Source organism: Salvelinus alpinus, chromosome 27, assembly GCF_045679555.1.
Source record: "Salvelinus alpinus chromosome 27, SLU_Salpinus.1, whole genome shotgun sequence".
Classification (NCBI taxonomy): domain Eukaryota; kingdom Metazoa; phylum Chordata; class Actinopteri; order Salmoniformes; family Salmonidae; genus Salvelinus; species Salvelinus alpinus.
In genome coordinates, this window is record NC_092112.1 from 22,878,324 (window position 1) to 22,897,713 (window position 19,390).

At 42.4% G+C, this 19,390-nt stretch overlaps 1 protein-coding gene across 2 annotated transcripts in view; it reads right to left on the minus strand.

Annotated features, from left to right (window-relative positions):
- Window positions 1–4,353: 4,353 nt before the first annotated feature.
- LOC139556189 (transcription regulator protein BACH2-like) overlaps window positions 4,354–19,390 on the minus strand; it is a 107,930-nt gene continuing 92,893 nt past the window's right edge. The window contains exons 4-5 of one of the 2 annotated variants that reach the window (XM_071369805.1): window positions 12,122–12,328; window positions 4,354–7,364 (exon numbers count right to left, since the gene is read on the minus strand). In XM_071369805.1, coding sequence (XP_071225906.1) covers window positions 6,879–7,364; window positions 12,122–12,328 — 693 coding nt within the window. In that variant the 3' untranslated portion in view covers window positions 4,354–6,878. The remainder of the gene's footprint in view (window positions 7,365–12,121; window positions 12,329–19,390) is intronic. The other variant, XM_071369804.1, reaches the window with a different exon arrangement.

Sequence of the window (19,390 nt, forward strand, 5' to 3'; positions counted from 1 at the left end):
TGACTCAGGGATGGGGGGGCGTAGGCCCCTGCATACACTCACTTCACTTGAATGTGAACTATGGCCTCTGCAAGTTCTAAGGCAAAAATTGGAGGTGCACTTGTATCCATGTAACTCTGAAACATCCCCAGTTGAATGAAAAGACAAGTTGAGAAAACACATTGTTTTTTGTTAACAGAAAACTAACCTTCAGTCCAATTTTAACCTAGCAATTTCTATTTACATGGCAAATGTAATAAACACATCATGACATGTAATACCGTTTTGTAAACATATCAAACTTTTCTTTTACTCCTAAAATGATCTCAGCCTGTGCATTCAATCAGGATACCAGTATATTGTATTATAAAGTTGAGCAATTTGTGAAAAAGGCAAGTTTTGTTCATCTTTTCAAAAGAACAACCTTTGGAGTTGGAGAGACAGTGTTTTTTCTTTCAAAGCAGCACACAAAAACAACTAAAACAAACAAAACAGTGAAACAAAACGAGAAATGAATACAGCACAAAAGCCTCTCAAAAAGATAATGCATTCAATGCACCTAGCTTTACAACAAATATCCACCAACTAATTACCATAGCCAGTTAACAAATCAAATAACATTACTGTTTTTTGAGTTTTGGCTTGTAAAAATCTGCAGAGGTAAGGAACTTGAGAGAAATCCCCCCAAAATATTGTATTTACTACCAAAACAGAATTCAAATATATATGTATGTTTACTCCAATGTATTGAGTACTCTCTCTGCAGCTCTTAATGAGTTTGATCTGTATTGTGCAAAGCTTATTATTCCGCATTTGTAGAAATTAGCTTCAGGAGTATAAGACCAGAGGTTAGAAGTGAGCTAAACTTTCAGACACTCAAACAAAGCCAGAAACCAGCTAAAATACAAAAGTCTGCTACAGATTCAGAAATTGAGAAATAAAATGCTTGGCACCCTGAGACGATATACAAGACCAATGACTAGTCCTGGTTTAGGTCAACCAGACAAATCTCTGTGTGAATGAGATGATGACACACAACAAGCTTATTTGACCCGTAATGCTTGGGGTAACTGTAGAGATGACCCGACCATGTACTACTTTCAACCATTGGTCACCATAGTAACACCCCATACAGCATAGCAAGCATGGAGTAGCTCTCTCAGAACTAGAGAGCTAAGAGGTCTGGACTGGCAATTGACCGGCGTAAGGAGCTACATTAAAAACCCCTCATTACTTTGTATCACCTCCCACTGGGCAAAAACTGTTTGCATCAATGTTCTTTACACGTAATTACAACACAACAATTAAATGTGATGACAGTGAATCAATGTGGAAAACTGATTGGATTTGCAAAAAGTCATCAACATAAGAGAATTTTGTAAATTTTTCACCCAGCTTTTAACCTAAATTCAATGACATGGTCAACTTTTTTATTGATTACACATTGCATTTACATTAGTCGACAACTCAACCAAATGTATATCAAAACTAGACGTTGAAATAATGTCTGTGCCCAGTGGGCTTCTATCTGCATCCACCAACCTTTACTGTATATCAATCTTGGGGCTCTAGGTAGAGAATAAACAATGATGAATTATTGTACGTACAGTACAAACCAGAATTAGGCTATGCACTCATTGCTATCCAAAGAATAACATCGATATTAATTATAATAGCATTATAAGGCCATCTAACAACAGATATTGAAAGATATCTGTTGATATAGCTTTGATGGGCCGAGGACAATAGAAACTTTTTGAATTTCAATCCATTTTCCCCCACATTGTCAAAGTGTAGCCTAATGAGAGTGTGCTTTCTGGTGGACCATTATGCTTTCCACTTTTATGTCAAAAACGAGAAAGAAAAGGTACATTTATTGGGTAGGAATTGCATATGATTTGACAAATGTGTTTCCTGTTTTGTACCTGATAATGGAGACTGATGTATATTGTTCCAATACAGTGATAGCATATGAATCAGAGAAAAGCCAAAGTGGAAGAAGAACCTCGCAAACAACAATTACAACTGCTCTACACTCCTTCCTTACATAAGGAAAGGGGGGATACCTAGTCAGGTGAACAACTGAATGCATTCAACTGAAATGTGTCTTCTGCATTTAACCCAACCCCTCTGAATCAAAGAGGTGCGGGGGGCTGCCTTAATCGTCATCCACGCCATCGGCGCCCGGGGAACAGACGCCATTGGACATGCATCCTGTGTGTATTAATATTTGGGTGCATGTTTTAGTTGTCTAAGTATGACTGTATACGGATCTAACTAAAATCTTAGGGAAACTTATCTAAATGGTCAAATAATCAGACTAGCACACTGCCAAACACAGACATACTCTACAAAGCTGCACTCTAATATCACAACAGCTTTCGATATCAGTCAAGACTAGAGTATTACACAGCAGTGTCCAAGAGGGTGCAACAGGGTAACGCCAAGAAGAATTTGCAGACAGTCATCAAAGTGTATATTTAAGCAATAAGGCACGGGGGGGTGGTATATAGCCGATATATCATGGCTAAGGGCTGGGCTAAGGGCTGTGCTCATGCATGACGCAACGCCGAGTACCTGGACACAGCTCTTAGCCGTGGTATATTGGCCATATACCACAAACCCCCAAGGTGCCTTACTGCTATTATAAACTGGTGACCAACGTAATTAGAACAGTTAAAGTACATGTTTTGTCATACCCGTGGTATACGGTCTGATATACCACGGCTGTCAGCCAAGCAGCATTCAGGGCTCAAACCACTCAGTTTATAATATCGCTCTTTCCGACACTGTATAGCTTTTCATCCTGAATGAAGTTAAAGCTATGAGTAAAGCTTTTTATTCCAATTGAATTCACTCACTGTAAAGACAGCTTCTGTCTCTATTTCGCATTTTTTGTATTTTCAAGCGCATCCCTGTTCAACAGATACGAGGATTATTTCTGTATATTTATGTTATAAATGTAATTATATACTGGGTGGTTCGAGCCCTAAATGCTGATTGGCTGACAGCCATGGTATATCAGTCCGTATAACATGGCTATGACAAAACATTTCATTTTACTGTTCTAATTACATTGGGAACCAGTTTATAATAGCAATAAGGCACCTCGTGGGTGCCTAAGAACAGCCCTTAGAACAGCCCTTAGCTCTGGTATGTTGGCCATATATCACAAACCCCCGAGGTGCCTTATTGCTTAAATATTGTTCATCAAAAGATGGACTAAATAATTTAGCTGAGCACTATTGTTAGAAGCAAACATAAGCTAGACAAAATAACTAGGTAAAATATACAGGCAGCATGCATTCACATCACAGAATATTATGTTTTCAACAAATGTACAATCAGGGCAAACATGTTACTATATCATGCTTTCACATGAACTCAAGTCCCAAATAAATGATTCAATTCTTAAAGAAATACAAATATAAGATGTGAACACTCTCTAAATGTTATGTTGGCTTCCTTTTTGATAATACATCTGATTGCTTTAGGTTTTTGAATGTAATGTCTTCATAGATATATTTATATCAATAAGATGTTTTAATTTAAGTGCCAATTCAAGTGCTTCAGTATCAGTGTTTTCAGGGTTCTGAACCTGACGTAGACCCTCTATGAAGTGCTATAGGATCTAGTTGCAATGGAGTGTCTGGTGCTGGAAGGAAAGTGCCTGATCTTGAGCCCAGATTCATTGGAGAAAGTATCCATAGTCAAATATAAATATTTTGTGTATGTTTTTTTGTTACAGACAGAATATCTGTCCCTCAGCTTGGAAAGGTGTCTACTATCAAACTTCTCGACAACATTGAAACATAACACTGAAGATATTCAATGGGTGTCTGGGAGAGGGTTCACCATCATACATAAAGCATCTTTAAATACTGATAAAAAGAAAGAAAGTTTCCTTAAAAACACAACAAGCCTAAACAATTTTTCACATTTCAAGAGGTGTCAAAGTTTGAATGGATGTTGCTCAAGCCAGGGATTAATAACATACTTTACACTGTCCTCGCCAGCAACATCTGTGTGTGTGTGTGTGTGTGTGTGTGTGTGTGTGTGTGTGTGTGTGTGTGTGTGTGTGTGTGTGTGTGTGTGTGTGTGTGTGTGTGTGTGTGTGTGTGTGTGTGTGTGTGTGTGTGTGTGTGTGTGTGTGTGTGTGTGTGTGTGTGTGTGTGTGTGATATACAGTGGGGAGAACAAGTATTTGATACACTGCCGATTTTGCAGGTTTTCCTACTTACAAAGCATGTAGAGGTCTGTAATTTTTATCATAGGTACACTTCAACTGTGAGAGACGGAATCTAAAACAAAAATCCAGAAAATCACATTGTATGATTTTTAAGTAATTAATTTGCATTTTATTGCATGACATAAGTATTTGATCACCTACCAACCAGTAAGAATTCCGGCTCTCACAGACCTGTTAGTTTTTCTTTAAGAAGCCCTCCTGTTCTCCACTCATTACCTGTATTAACTGCACCTGTTTGAACTCGTTACCTGTATAAAAGACACCTGTCCACACACTCAATCAAACAGACTCCAACCTCTCCACAATGGCCAAGACCAGAGAGCTGTGTAAGGACATCAGGGATAAATTGTAGACCTGTACAAGGCTGGGATGGGCTACAGGACAATAGCCAAGCAGCTTGGTGAGAAGGCAACAACTGTTGGCACAATTATTAGAAAATGGAAGAAGTTCAAGATGACGGTCAATCACCCTCGGTCTGGGGCTCCATGCAAGATATCACCTCGTGGGGCATCAATGATCATGAGGAATGTGAGGGATCAGCCCAGAACTACACGGAAGGACCTGGTCAATGACCTGAAGAGAGCTGGGACCACAGTCTCAAAGAAAACCATTAGTAACACACTACGCCGTCATGGATTAAAATCCTGCAGCGCACGCAAGGTCCCCCTGCTCAAGCCAGCGCATGTCCAGGCCCGTCTGAAGTTTGCCAATGACCATCTGGATGATCCAGAGGAGGAATGGGAGAAGGTCATGTGGTCTGATGAGACAAAAATAGAGCTTTTTGCTCTAAACTCCACTCGCCGTGTTTGGAGGAATAGAAGGATGAGTACAACCCCAAGAACACCATCCCAACCGTGAAGCATGGAGGTGGAAACATCATTCTTTGGGGATGCTTTTCTGCAAAGGGGACAGGACGACTGCACCGTATTGAGGGGAGGATGGATGGGGCCATGTATCGCGAGATCTTGGCCAACAACCTCCTTCCCTCAGTAAGAGCATCGAAGATGGGTCGTGGCTGGGTCTTCCAGCATGACAATGACCTGAAACACACAGCCAGGGCAACTAAGGAGTGGCTCTGTAAGAAGCATCTCAAGGTCCTGGAGTGGCCTAGCCAGTCTCCAGACCTGAACCCAATAGAAAATCTTTGGAGGGAGCCGAAAGTCCGTATTGCCCAGCGACAGCCCCGAAACCTGAAGGATCTGGAGAAGGTCTGTATGGAGGAGTGGGCCAAAATCCCTGCTGCAGTGTGTGCAAACCTGGTCAAGAACTACAGGAAACGTATGATCTCTGTAATTGCAAACTAAGGTTTCTGTACCAAATATTCAGTTCTGCTTTTCTGATGTATCAAATACTTATGTCATGGAATAAAATGCAAATTAATTACTTAAAAATCATACAATGCGATTTTCTGGATTTTTGTTTTAGATTCCTTCTCTCACAGTTGAAGTGTACCTATGATAAAAATTACAGACCTCTACATGCTTTGTAAGTAGGAAAACCTGCAAAATTGTCAGTGTATCAAATACTTGTTCTCCCCACTGTATATACACACACATTGTGTGTCAAGCTGATTTCCTGAGTTTAAGAACATCCACCCTTATGGGGAATTTTCCTTTAATCAGGAAAAAGCTAAGCAAATATTTTCCCTTAGCAAAAAGGTACTTGATATAACCCCAGTGAAAAAGAAATGTCTAAGCCACTACCTGTACAATATTACTGTGACAGTCACCATGCGCCATACATTATACGTTATTGTGTTCTGCCCAAGCAAGCACTTGAAAGTTACCATTACAACATCCAAATACAATGATTTTGCTGATGTGTGGGAACATAGCTATTTGGGAACCACCTGCCAAATCATTCGTTTTTCTTTTGCGTTTCAGTGCTGAGGAAGGCAAAGGAGGAATGTTAAGGTACTGTCTGTACACATCGTTTTGCTGTACAAAAGACATTTTTGCATATGAACATTTACAGTCTGCTTCAGAAACCTCTCATATACAGAAGCTGTATTCTTATTTCCATGAATCATGTTGAACATTCAGAAGATATTTTCCTGAGTTTGAATTGCTGTGACAAGGGCCACAAGAGAGAGTGAGAGAATTAGAAAGATAGTGAGATAGAGAAATAGAGAGGAAGTGTTAGATGTAGAAATAGTGATAGGAAAATAGACAGAGTAGGAGAGAGTGAGAGAGAGAGAAATAGAGAGACAGAGAGATAGAAACTGTAGGTAGATCGAGAGACAAAGAGAGCTGCTGTTAGGTCCATTGAGGTTTGAATTGAAGATGTGATCTTTGCCCATCCCTGTGAGTAGACTGTATAGATAGAGAACAGTGTGTCCACTGTAGAGGTTGCTTCCTGACGGGGCATGGTGGAGCACCATTGTGAGCGGAGTTTTGTGTGGGAAGTCCCTCCTCTCTGTCATGGTTACAGAGAGGAGAATACCTGGAGAACAGTATTGCTGTTAAGACAACTGTAGTGTCAACCTATAAAAAGACAACAAAAATACATAAATAAAAACAAACAAAAAACATGTTGTTTAAAGAACACTGGTAGAGGCTGAACATCTCACCAACCCAGAGGAAGGGGTTTGTCAGAAGAAAATAAAAACTAGAAATTAAATAATAAAAAACATATATTAAAACCACAGTTTACTAAGTACAGTCCTTTCTCGGCTGTTCGTCAGTTGTACATTTATCAGTCATTTCCTGGCAGAAGTCTACCGTCACCGTCTGATTGGACTGTTCATTGAACGAGAGCCCCGACTCCATGTATAAACGTGGCTCCTGGCCCTCTGCCTCATTGCTACCTGGCCCCCCATCAGCCCCATTTCCCATGGCCCAATCAGGCTCGCTCTCCGAGGGCCCGGAGGACTTGAGGAAGCTGGGCTCCGGGGTGGCTGAGCTGGAGTGGGTGTTGAGGTCAATGCTGTTGGAGGCAGCATTGCTGGCAGTGGTGGTGGTGTTGGTGGTGCTGGGCTTCAGGACAGGGCAGTGGTGGTTCAGGGACTGGACCTGCTCCGGACTCAGCTGTCTGTCCCTGCAGACCTCCTGGGACAGACAGGAGAAGTTCTCCCACAGCTCGCCCATACACTCCTTCAGCTGGTTCCTCTCCGTTAGCAGCTTGTCCTTCTCGTTCACCTGATAGACACAAAAGTTAATATTAATGATTTTATTTATTTATTTTACATTTGTTTAACCAGGGAGGCAAGTTGAGAACAAGTTCTCATTTACAACTGCGACCTGGCCAAGATAAAGCAAAGCAGTTCGACACATACAGCAACACAGAGTTACACATGGAGTAAAACAAACATACAGCCAATAATACAGTACAAAAACAAGTCTATATACAATGTGAGCAAATGAGGTGAGATAAGGGAGGTAAAGGCAATAAAATATGCAGCGATCAGTTGAAGAGCATGCATTTAGTTTTACTTGTATTTAAGAGCAGTTGGAGGCTACTGAAGGAGAGTTGTAATGATGAGGACTAATGTCATGAGCTGTGGTCTGACAATGAGCAAAGAGACACATACAGTGGGGAGAACAAGTATTTGATACACTGCCGATTTTGCAGGTTTTCCTACTTACAAAGCATGTAGAGGTCTGTAATTTTTATCATAGGTACACTTCAACTATGAGAGACGGAATCTAAAACAAAAATCCAGAAAATCACATTGTATGATTTTTAAGTAATTAATTTGCATTTTATTGCATGACATAAGTATTTGATACATCAGAAAAGCAGAACTTAATATTTGGTACAGAAACCTTTGTTTGCAATTACAGAGATCATACGTTTCCTGTAGTTCTTGACTAGGTTTGCACACACTGCAGCAGGGATTTTGGCCCACTCCTCCCTACAGATCTTCTCCAGATCCTTCAGGTTTCGGGGCTGTCGCTGGGCAATACGGACTTTCAGCTCCCTCCAAAGATTTTCTATTGGGTTCAGGTCTGGAGACTGGCTAGGCCACTCCAGGACCTTGAGATGCTTCTTACGGAGCCACTCCTTAGTTGCCATGGCTGTGTGCTTCGTGTCGTTGTCATGCTGGAAGACCCAGCCACGACCCATCTTCAATGCTCTTACTGAGGGAAGGAGGTTGTTGGCCAAGATCTCGCGATACATGGCCCCATCCATCCTCCCCTCAATACGGTGCAGTCGTCCTGTCCCCTTTGCAGAAAAGCATCCCCAAAGAATGATGTTTCCACCTCCATGCTTCACGGTTGGGATGGTGTTCTTGGGGTTGTACTCATACTTCTTCTTCCTCCAAACACGGCGAGTGGAGTTAGACCAAAAAGCTATATTTTTGTCTCATCAGACCACATGACCTTCTCCCATTCCTCCTCTGGATCATCCAGATGGTCATTGGCAAACTTCAGACGGGCCTGGACATGCACTGGCTTAAGCAGGGGGACCTTGCGTGCGCTGCAGGATTTTAATCCATGACGGCGTAGTGTGTTACTAATGGTTTTCTTTGAGACTGTGGTCCCAGCTCTCTTCAGGTCATTGACCAGGTCCTGCCGTGTAGTTCTGGGCTGATCCCTCACCTTCCTCATGATCATTGATGCCCCACGAGGTGAAATCTTGCATGGAGCCCCAGACCGAGGGTGATTGACCGTCATCTTGAACTTCTTCCATTTTCTAATAATTGCGCCAACAGTTGTTTCCTTCTCACCAAGCTGCTTGCCTATTGTCCTGTAGCCCATCCCAGCCTTGTGCAGGTCTACAATTTTATCCCTGATGTCCTTACACAGCTCTCTGGTCTTGGCCATTGTGGAGAGGTTGGAATCTGTTTGATTGAGTGTGTGGACAGGTGTCTTTTATACAGGTAACGAGTTCAAACAGGTGCAGTTAATACAGGTAATGAGTGGAGAACAGGAGGGCTTCTTAAAGAAAAACTAACAGGTCTGTGAGAGCCGGAATTCTTACTGGTTGGTAGGTGATCAAATACTTATGTCATGCAATAAAATGCAAATTAATTACTTAAAAATCATACAATGTGATTTTCTGGATTTTTGTTTTAGATTCCGTCTCTCACAGTTGAAGTGTACCTATGATAAAAATGACAGACCTCTACATGCTTTGTAAGTAGGAAAACCTGCAAAATCGGCAGTGTATCAAATACTTGTTCTCCCCACTGTACATACTGCTAAGCCCTTTGAGACTGCAGCTAATGTTCTGTAAACACTCCACACATCCTCTAGCAGCAGTATGAACTATCCAGTAGATACATAACGAATGGTAGTCATTTCTTCATAGCAACATAAAAGTATTCACATGGCCTATATTATTTGCTCCCTAAGCATATATTAAATCATTTGTTTCAATCGTGAGCATACTGTTGATGAAGTTTGTGATGAGCAAGCACTTTCAGGGTGCTGTGTGCACTGAGGTAAAAAGGAACTAGGTGGTGGAAAGAGGTTTGATGATGATGTCCTCATATATAAGATGCTGCTGGGGGATATCAAGGGGAAGGCTGTCAGTCCTCTGTGGAGAATATAGCACTAGTGTGTGTGTGTGTGTGTGTGTGTGTGTGTGTGTGTGTGTGTGTGTGTGTGTGTGTGTGTGTGTGTGTGTGTGTGTGTGTGTGTGTGTGTGTGTGTGTGTGTGTGTGTGTGTGTGTGTGTGTGTGTGTGTGTGTGTGTGTGTGTGTGTGGACGGTTGACACACATACACATCAGAGGCCGCAGCTCCACCACCCTCACAGAAAAAGCATGGCAGCTGCCTGTGAGAGACCGCCATGCCATGGAAACGCGGGAGCAAGGAGGTACAGATAGGAGAGATACAGCCAGGACTCTACTGGGGATGCTCTACTCTATAATGAAGTCTCCTGCCGGCCCCTGCACCAGCCTCCACACACCTGACTGTACATGGACAGCGTGGCAGCTAGACGGCAGTTAGCTGGCGTGAAAGTGCTGACACAATGGTGTTGATATAATTAATATCACTCTATCCCAAGGTAATGTTTGTTGCGCTGTCAAAAATTTTATCATTAGTTAAGTCCAGGGAGAGAACTGTTATATATAGACACTACATTGTTCTACTACTCTACGGTCTTTTGCAGGGGTGTCAAACATACCGCCCGCGGGAGTCCAATCTGGCCCGCGGCTGGTTTGAGTAATAAAAATATAAATATATATACAGTACCAGTCAAAAGTTTGGACACACCTACTTTTCTCCCCAAAAAATCAATTAACAGGTGTGCCTTGTTAAAAAATTATTTGTGGAATTTCTATCAGTTGTATTGTGACAAGGTAGGGGTGGTATACAGAAGATATCCCTATTTGGTAAAAGACAAAGTCCATATTATGGCGAGAACAGCTCAAATAAGCGAAGAGAAACGACAGTCCATCATTACTTTAAGACCTGAAAATGTCAGCCAATACGGAACATTTCAAGAATTTTGAAAGTTTCTTCAAGTGCAGTCCCAAAGACCATCAAGCGCTATGATGAAACTGGTTCTCATGAGGACCGCCAAAGGAAAGGAAGTCCCAGAGTTACCTCTGCTCCAGAGGATGAGTTCATTAGAGTTAACTGCACCTCAGATTGCAGCCCAAATAAATGCTTCACAGAGTTCAAGTAAAAGACACATCTCAACATCAACTGTTAAGAGGAGACTGTGTGAATCAGGCCTTCATGGTCGAATTTCTGCAAGGAAACCACTACTAAAGGACACCAATTAGAAGAAGAGACTTGCTTAGGCCAAGAAACACGAGCAATGGACATTAGGCCAAATTTGAGATTCTTGGTTCCAACCACCATGTCTTTGTGAGACGCAGAGTAGGTGAACGGATGATCTCCGCATGGAGGAGGAGGTGTGATGGTGCTTTGCTGGTGACACTGTTGGTGATTTATTTAGAATTCAAGGCACACTTAACCAGCATGGCTACCACAACATTCTGCAGCAATACGCCATACCATCTGGTTTGCGCTTGGTGGAACTGTCATTTGTTTTCAACAGGACAATGACCCAACACACCTCCAGGCTGTGTAAGGGCTATTTGACCAAGAAGGAGAGTAATGGAGTGCTGCAATTAAGATGGTTTGGGATGAGTTGGACTGCAGAGTGAAGGAAAAGCAGCCAACAAGTGCTCAGCATATGTGGGAACTCCTTCAAGACTGTTGGAAAACCATTCCAGGTGAAGCTGGTTGAGAGAAAGCTATCCTCAGAGCAAAGGGTGGCTACTTTGAAGAATCAAAAATGTAAAATATATTTTGATTTGTTTAACACTTTTTTGTTTACTACATGATTCCATATGTGTTATTTCATAGTTGTGATGTCTTCACTATAATTCTACAATGTATAATAAAACTTGAATGAGTAAGTCTGTCCAAACTTTTGACTGGTACTCTATATATATATTTGGGAATGTCTTGTTTGGGGAAACAAACTCAATATACTTTAAAATTAATAAAACTAAATGGAAACTGTGTAGAAATGATAATGGACCTACATTCATACAGTTTCTTGACTGTGTCCAGCTCGCTAATAATCACCAAAATGAAAGCTAGACAGTCAGGGAGCATAGAAAAATCCCAAAACTATTGACAGAGGACATTTTTTTGCACATTTTTACGGGACAAAATTAGTTTGACACCCCTGATCTATAGAAAGCAGTGTGATTCTTTATGTGTTTACAATATTATTGCCTGCCTGTGAACTGAACCATCACAGGGGGAAAAAATGTATGATCAAAAAGTTGATTAAAAAGAAGAAAGCAATGTGTGAAAATGAGAATAGCCTATGTGTGAAGAAGGAGGCAGTTGTCTGACAGTGTGTGCATGTATATATGTGTATGTGGAATGCCAGTAGGTCTACTGTATATACTATGTACTGTAGCCTTTACAGGATATCTCTGAGAGAGGATGACATGTCATGCAGATCTATAGACACACTCACCAGTTTTCTGATCTCGCACTCCAGGTTCATGATGCAGTCAAGCTTCCTCTTGCGACAACGCTGCGCTGCGATGCGGTTCTTACTCCGCCGCCTGATGTCATGGATGAACTCCAGCTGCTCTGAGGTCAGTTTGTGCATTTTTACCATCATTTGGAAGTCGTTCCGTGGAAGATTTGTGATTTGATTAACAGGGAAAGGAAGTTTTACCTGCCAATAAAGAAATTGAGAATTACTTTTCACATCTGACCTTATACAGCGTTGACTTACATTTTTTTATTGAGTAAATGAACAGAGGAGTTTGGTGACTAGACATGGAATTCCACATTTCACCAGGAGATGGCATAAAAGCACCACTGTCAGGACTAGAGCTAGAGAATGTGCCTCCATAACACGTGTTTAGTAAGCCTACAACACTCTCTCTCTTTCTCAACCTCAAATATTGAACTTGAAACCTATTCTCAGGCAGAGGGGGACAAGGTGATCTAAGAAACTAGTATCTCTCCATCTGTCCCTGCTAGCTTGGAAAGGTGCCAGCATGACAGATCAAGGAGGGACAAGCAGGGACTTGTCAACCCCATCCATATTGGTGTCAGGTGATATCTAGAGGGCATGATATGTATAGATATAGATATGTAACATCTATACTATCTACCTGCAATAATCCACAGGGACTGCAGAACAAAAGAAACATGCAAAGCCGTGCTTTCTTTGACACCTACAGTCACATAGAGTGCAACGAGGGCCTGATTAATGAAAGGGCTTACAGGAGCTGAAGTCCCGGGGCCCAAGCCCGTAGGGGGCCGTTAAGGCAGAGTGCAGCTTTGTTTTCTTCTGCAATAAGTGAGAATTCCAAGCAAAATGTTTAAGTAAACCAAAAAAAAGTTGACTAAAATCATTCCAATCCCGATTAAAATACAATGGCTGTTAAGGCCTTTTCTCTCTCTTTTAGAAATCAGAGAGCAGAGACAGTACCAGTTTGTTTTTCCGGTCAGCTGCTTAGGCAGTGTGCTGCTTGCTTTGAATTTGATATCTGCATTTGAACTCGGCCTTGTAAGCCTTGTTGTAATCTGATAGCCAGGGGTTCATTGAATTGGGAATTGGGAGGTGGGGAATCCCTCCTTTTTGGTGCTTATTCGAAACAAAAATATAGTTTATTGCTATTCAAATATATGTTGTGATTGTTGTAGGCCTAATTTATATTTTAATTAATTCGCCCAGTAGGCTAGTGCAATTTGGTATCATGTAGCCTATTGGTATAAAAACACAACTGAACAACTTGCTATTTAAAGCATTTCACCATGTCCTGATTTTGGCTTCTAGGCAATACGAATTGTAGGCTATAACAAATGTGCATTCTCATGCAGTGACAAAATCATAATTGAGATAATGCAAATCATTAAGGATTACCTAGTTGGGCTAACTTTTTAACCTCTTGCTGTAGGCCTACTTCATCATCATCCTCTGCCTACATCCACTACCCCTACCTGTAGCCTATCATCCTCTGGTATAGCGCATGTCAACCTCTCACTCTATCAGTCTTGTTTGTCCATCTTCTTCAATAAAAATTAGATATTCTAACAGATCAATCTTGCTGGCAAAACATAATTAAATATTGCTAAGTTATTTATCTGTAGTGTGGATGTAGGGATGTTTAAAAAAATATATAATGAGCACCGAGACGTACAACTTCTATGTAAGCAACACAATAACATCAGACAGAGACAAGCAGGCCCAGGGGAAAAATGACACGAGCCGCCCCCTCGTTGGCTACTATGTTGCAATATCAATATTCTTGGAGCAGCCTTGTTGATACAAAATGGTTCAATATTCTCAGAATCGCCTCGTTGATACACCCCACTTCTCCATTCCCTACTTTAGTGAAATGACGCCACCAGGAGGGAGCGAGGGAGGAAGGAGAGGAAAAACATCTCACTGCTCTTTCTGTACCAGATGGTCCCATCACCTGGGGTAAGTGCTTCACTTCAGAGGACAAAGCAAGGTGCCTATTCACTGAAATCACTCTCCACTGAAAAGCAAATCTAGATGTCAATTTATCCCAGAGAGAGAGAGCGAGAAGCTTGAATTTCCTCATCAGAAGCCCTCAGTCCTTTGAGACTTGTTGAGACCATTTCTCATGTGCATGTAAACACATTAATAAATAAATAATGGACCAAGCCTATCAATGCCACACTGGGCCCTGCAGGCTCCCTCCCACTACTAGCCAGGACATGGCAGTGGTTACATGGCGATGGAACACATCTTGCCTGCCCCGTGTGATCTAAACGAAGAGAAGATGACTCTATCTGTGATTATGACCCCTCTGAGTGCCATGTAATGATGAGCGATAGTTATAGAGTTCTACGGAGTGACCACACTGGTGTAATGATGGGGGCTCTTTCACTGAGACAGGCTAGAAGAGGAAGGGAGGGAGGGAGGTGACGAGGAAGGGAGGAGGGGACGTACAGCCAACCACCTTTCTACAGCGAGCAAATTTGTGAGGTTATTTTCTTTTTTCTTCCTGGCAGTGGCGCACAGCGCAGCGCAGGAGGGATATCTAGGCTATATTTAGTGGCTCCGCCAGGGGAACCAGTCCAGTAACAAGGCTAGGATGACAGAGTGCAGCTCCGACGACAGTCATAAATTCAGACCCAACATGTTCTGGATTCTCACTACCCCCACCCCCCTCTTTTTATTCTTCCTTCTCTTTTCCTTCCTACCTCCCTCCTACCGTCTCACTGTCTCTGGGTCATTATGCTCCAAATGGGTCCTGGGTGAAAAGTAGGGCTCATCTGTTACCCGGGCAGCACTGTGTGTCTTGTCCCGCTCTACTCTACTTTCCTCTCCCCTCAGACACACAGAGAGAGGCTCGGCAGCTGGCTGCCTGCAGGTCCAGACCTGGGCCGAGCCCTGGGAGTCAGATGCATGGGCGGCCCGACAATGACAGTGGGTTCTGTGCAGCCTGACTGCCAGTGTTCACATGCAGGGTTGGTGACCCACGATGAACCCTGGGAGGGAGTTTAACACTACATCGTCCTGTGCAGGAGAGAGGCATGCAGCGCCACCTACTACTGTGTCCCTTCTCATCTATTGACACAAGCCCTGGGGAAATAAATACTCCCAATTTTCCAAGCAATTTCCTTTGAAAGTCGAAGCAATTTACTAAAATGGCCGTCCCACTCTGATTCATTCTTAAGGTCTAACCGTCTACTATTAGTTACTCCTGCCTGATTTCTAGAGTGCCGCTATTGTGACTGCGGCTCTATCTCTGCATCAAAAAGAGAACTTTATCTGGTAAGTACGATCAACATAAATGTGAACACTAAAGTCTTTCTATGTTGACTCTATAAACATTTTACATTTACATTTTAGTAATGTTGCAGACTAGCTCAGGGAAAAAATTACACGAGCCGCCCCCTCGTTGGCTACTATGTTGCAATATCAATATTCTTGGAGCAGCCTTGTTGATACAAAATGGTTCAATATTCTCAGAACCGCCTCGTTGATACACCCCACTTCTCCATTCCCTACTTTAGTGAAATGACGCCACCAGGAGGGAGCGAGGGAGGAAGGAGAGGAAAAACGGCAGACGCTCTTATCCAGTAGTGAGTGCATACATTTTTGAAATTTTACATACAACATTTTTCCCAGATCCACAGCGATTAACCCTGCAATAAATCACATGTGGTTTATAACGTGATTAGAGAGCATCATGCATCCTATGGAAATCTGGGAGAAGGTAATGCTCTTACAGAGCCCCCTTTAGTATCTTATAGTATCTTGTTCTCCCGTAAACAGTATCTTATAGTATCTTGTTCTCCCGTAAACAGTATCTTATAGTATCTTGTTCTCCCGGAACCCCCTATGGCAGATGAGTTAGTTAGAGAGGCTCTGTGATGAAGAGATGGGCTGTGTGTACTGCTACTGCAGGATGTCAGGTCCCAGGAGATGGCAACGTGTCAGTGTCCCAGGTGGCCTTAAGACTGACATAGAGCCTGTTGGATCTCAGCTGCCAGCCCCAGCAACCGACCTTCCCCCAATGGGCATCACAACAACAGCCTGACACAATACTCTTGCTGCACACAAGACAAACAACAAAACCTACAATACTTTTGTTATATAGGAATCTCAGCTGGTATCACTAATTTCAGCTTGCTTAGTCACTTCAATGGACAAATAAAAGTCACTTCAATAGACAAATAAAAAGTGTCACCCCTTCTTCTCACAACGAGCCATCCATAACATACTAATTACTTTTTAAAATACAGTTGGCATGTGGCAAAAGGCTGCACCAAATCAGTATATTGTGGTTTACACTGTATGCCAAATAATATTTTAACCACAGATGCATCATTTCAAGAGTGGAGAAATGCACTTTTTGACTGTCGAAAAAACAGGAGTGATATTTAGGTCTGTGTACAGTACTTCCTGTGTGAGTCACGGGGTTAATGTTTGGTGGTGAGATAGGAAACATTGTGCTGCCAATATATCAACACGACTTCCCTATCACTCCAACCTCGCTCTCAGATCAATGTTTGCAGTGTACTGTGACTAGACGATGTGTCATTGAGCTCAACGCCTACACAAGGGAGAGAGAGAGAGACTGATGTTTTGTGGAAACAGCTCAGAGATCTTCCACCGAGATCCTCTGTGTTTTGCGATGTCTCAGCTCTTAAATTCTCCTTTATCACTGTGAAATCCATATCTGTTTCCTCCTTTGTTGGGTGTATAGTAAAAAAAAAAAGGTGATGTTTTATTGTTCACATACAGTTAGTACGGCACCTCTGGAGCAAATGAGAGGTAAGTGCCTTGCTCAAGGGCACATCGACAGATTTTCTCACCTTGGGTATTCGAACCAGTGACCTTTCAGTCACTGTCCCAACGCTCTAACCGCTAGGCTACCTGCTGCCCAAAACATTGACTGGTGGTGGAGTACTGAGCCGTATTTAAAAAGGGTGCTGCTCTATTATCAGCTCCCCCTGTCCACACAATCTTATTCATTATGATCTGAAAAGGCAAAACTGATCCATGATCAGCTCTCCTAGTTTGAGACTATATGATTACAGGCCCTGGTTCAGCTTACATATGGGCATACCCTCTCCTGACCCTATTGACTGACTCAATATATGTCATATGTGCCAGATGGGAAACAGTTGAACACAGTTAACGTGTAAAATTGTAGCCATTAAAAAGTAACCCCAGAGTAGTGTGGTGTCTGCTATGTGTCACCCCATAACCTCAGTAGCGGGTTGAAGTGGGAGCGGCCAGGAGACCTTGAGTGACTCAGACTACCTTGAATGACTATCGCCTCTCTCAGTCAGATTAGCCTCCAGTTTAACAACTTCCTTCCTTGTCAGAATTCATTGTTTCCAGTGCTGGGGCTGCAGCTATTTTTAACAGCAGCAGCGCCGGGCGCTTGCTCAGCTATCTCTCCCTGAGTGGGACCCGGCCTGGCTGCCATTTGCTCTTTCAACACACAGAGGGAGAGCCAGAGCCTTCTGTCTCCCTGGAAGCTAGCTGTTTGTTTGTACAGCCAACTCACTGGGGGGAAAGAAGAAAACAGCGCCCCAGGAAGCATGAGGTAGCACTTTTGTTACCAGATAAGGCTGGAGCAGAGCAGGGTCGCATTTGGCCCCACACTGAGGCTCATTATGTAAGTGCTCTTTTATGCCTCCACCCATAAGGCCATGTCATAAACCAAACAGTACTGAGAGATAGGTTCTCACACACAGCAGCAGCATCTGAGACCCAGCACAGCCAGCCAGTCTCATTCATAATACATCTTATCAGCAGCAGGCGACAGTAAAGGGGAATGCTAGCAGATATGAGTCCATGTGGGTCAATAGAGATCTGACAGTGGATATTGTGAGCCACTAATCAACAATGGAGTGTAGTGTATATCCATACATTGACTCACACAAGATGACAAAGGGAACTGGACATGTTTGAAGAGTAATTTTTGGGGCTGCTTTGTCCTTCCTCGACAGCTGTATTGCTGTAAATCTTTTGTCTATAATTTACAGCCGGGGCATTAAGCAGTCCTTCAAACGGCTCATAAATCACTGGGTGTGGGTGCCATGCCTCTAAGGTAATAATTACACATGACTGCTAGGGCCGTTTATCTTGCCGCTCTCTGTTTGTGCACAGAAGAAGACTGGATTCCTCCACAGTCGGAGGCTCAATCCTGCCAAATTGCTCCAACCCCAGTGAAACGGGGACTAGGCTCTGTGAATCTGATCACCATGGCAACATACCAGTTTCTCTCTCTCTCTCTCTCTCTCTCTCTCTCTCTCTCTCTCTCTCTCTCTCTCTCTCTCTCTCTCTCTCTCTCTCTCTCTCTCTCTCTCTCTCTCTCGGTGTCAGCCTCAGAAGCAGACAGTCTTATTCCTTCAGGTAAAGATAAAATAAGTCTGCCTACAACAAAACTAAATGCTACAGATGCAATCATTTCAAGCTGAAATTGAAGAGGCATCAGAGGTATTCTGTATGAATAAAAAAAATATATACACTACCGGTCAAACATTTTAGAACACCTAATTATTCAAGGGTTTTTCTTTATTTTTACTATTTTCTACATTGTAGAATAATAGTGAAGACATCAACACTATGAAATAACACATATGGAATCATGTAGTAACCAAAAAAGTGTTAAACAAATCAAAATTAATTTTATATTTTGAGATTCTTCAAATAGCCATCCTTTGCCTTGATTACAGCTTTGCACACTCTTGGCATTCTCTCAACCAGCTTCATGAGGTAGTCACCTGGAATGCATTTCAATTAATAGGTGTGCCTTCTTAAAAGTTAATTTGTGGAATGTATTTCCTTCTTAATGTGTTTGAGCCAATCAGTTGTGTTGTGTCAAGGTATGAGTAGGTGTTCTAAAACTTTTGACCGGTAGTGTATATTACATTTTCTTTTTGATGGAACAAAACAGTTTTCATCCTGATTATAATTATAAACTTTGCTAGTCTATATTCTATCTATCCTCATTGATCTCAAAGTAAACAACAACAGTCAGTCTGTTCTGCAGTCAGTCTGGAGGATGTCAGTCGTCTGGCCAGGTGGATTAGGGGATGATTAGGGGATTGGCCATCCTTCCTTGTCAGCAGCACGGCCGGCGCTCCAGGCTGCAGTCTTATTATGACACAACACAGAGCAGACCTTCCTCCACCAAAGGACTTAAACAGCTACATTCTCTTTCATTACACTGCTATTGTCCTATCACTATCACAAACATAGACTTTTGCTCAAACTTAGACTATTATGCTC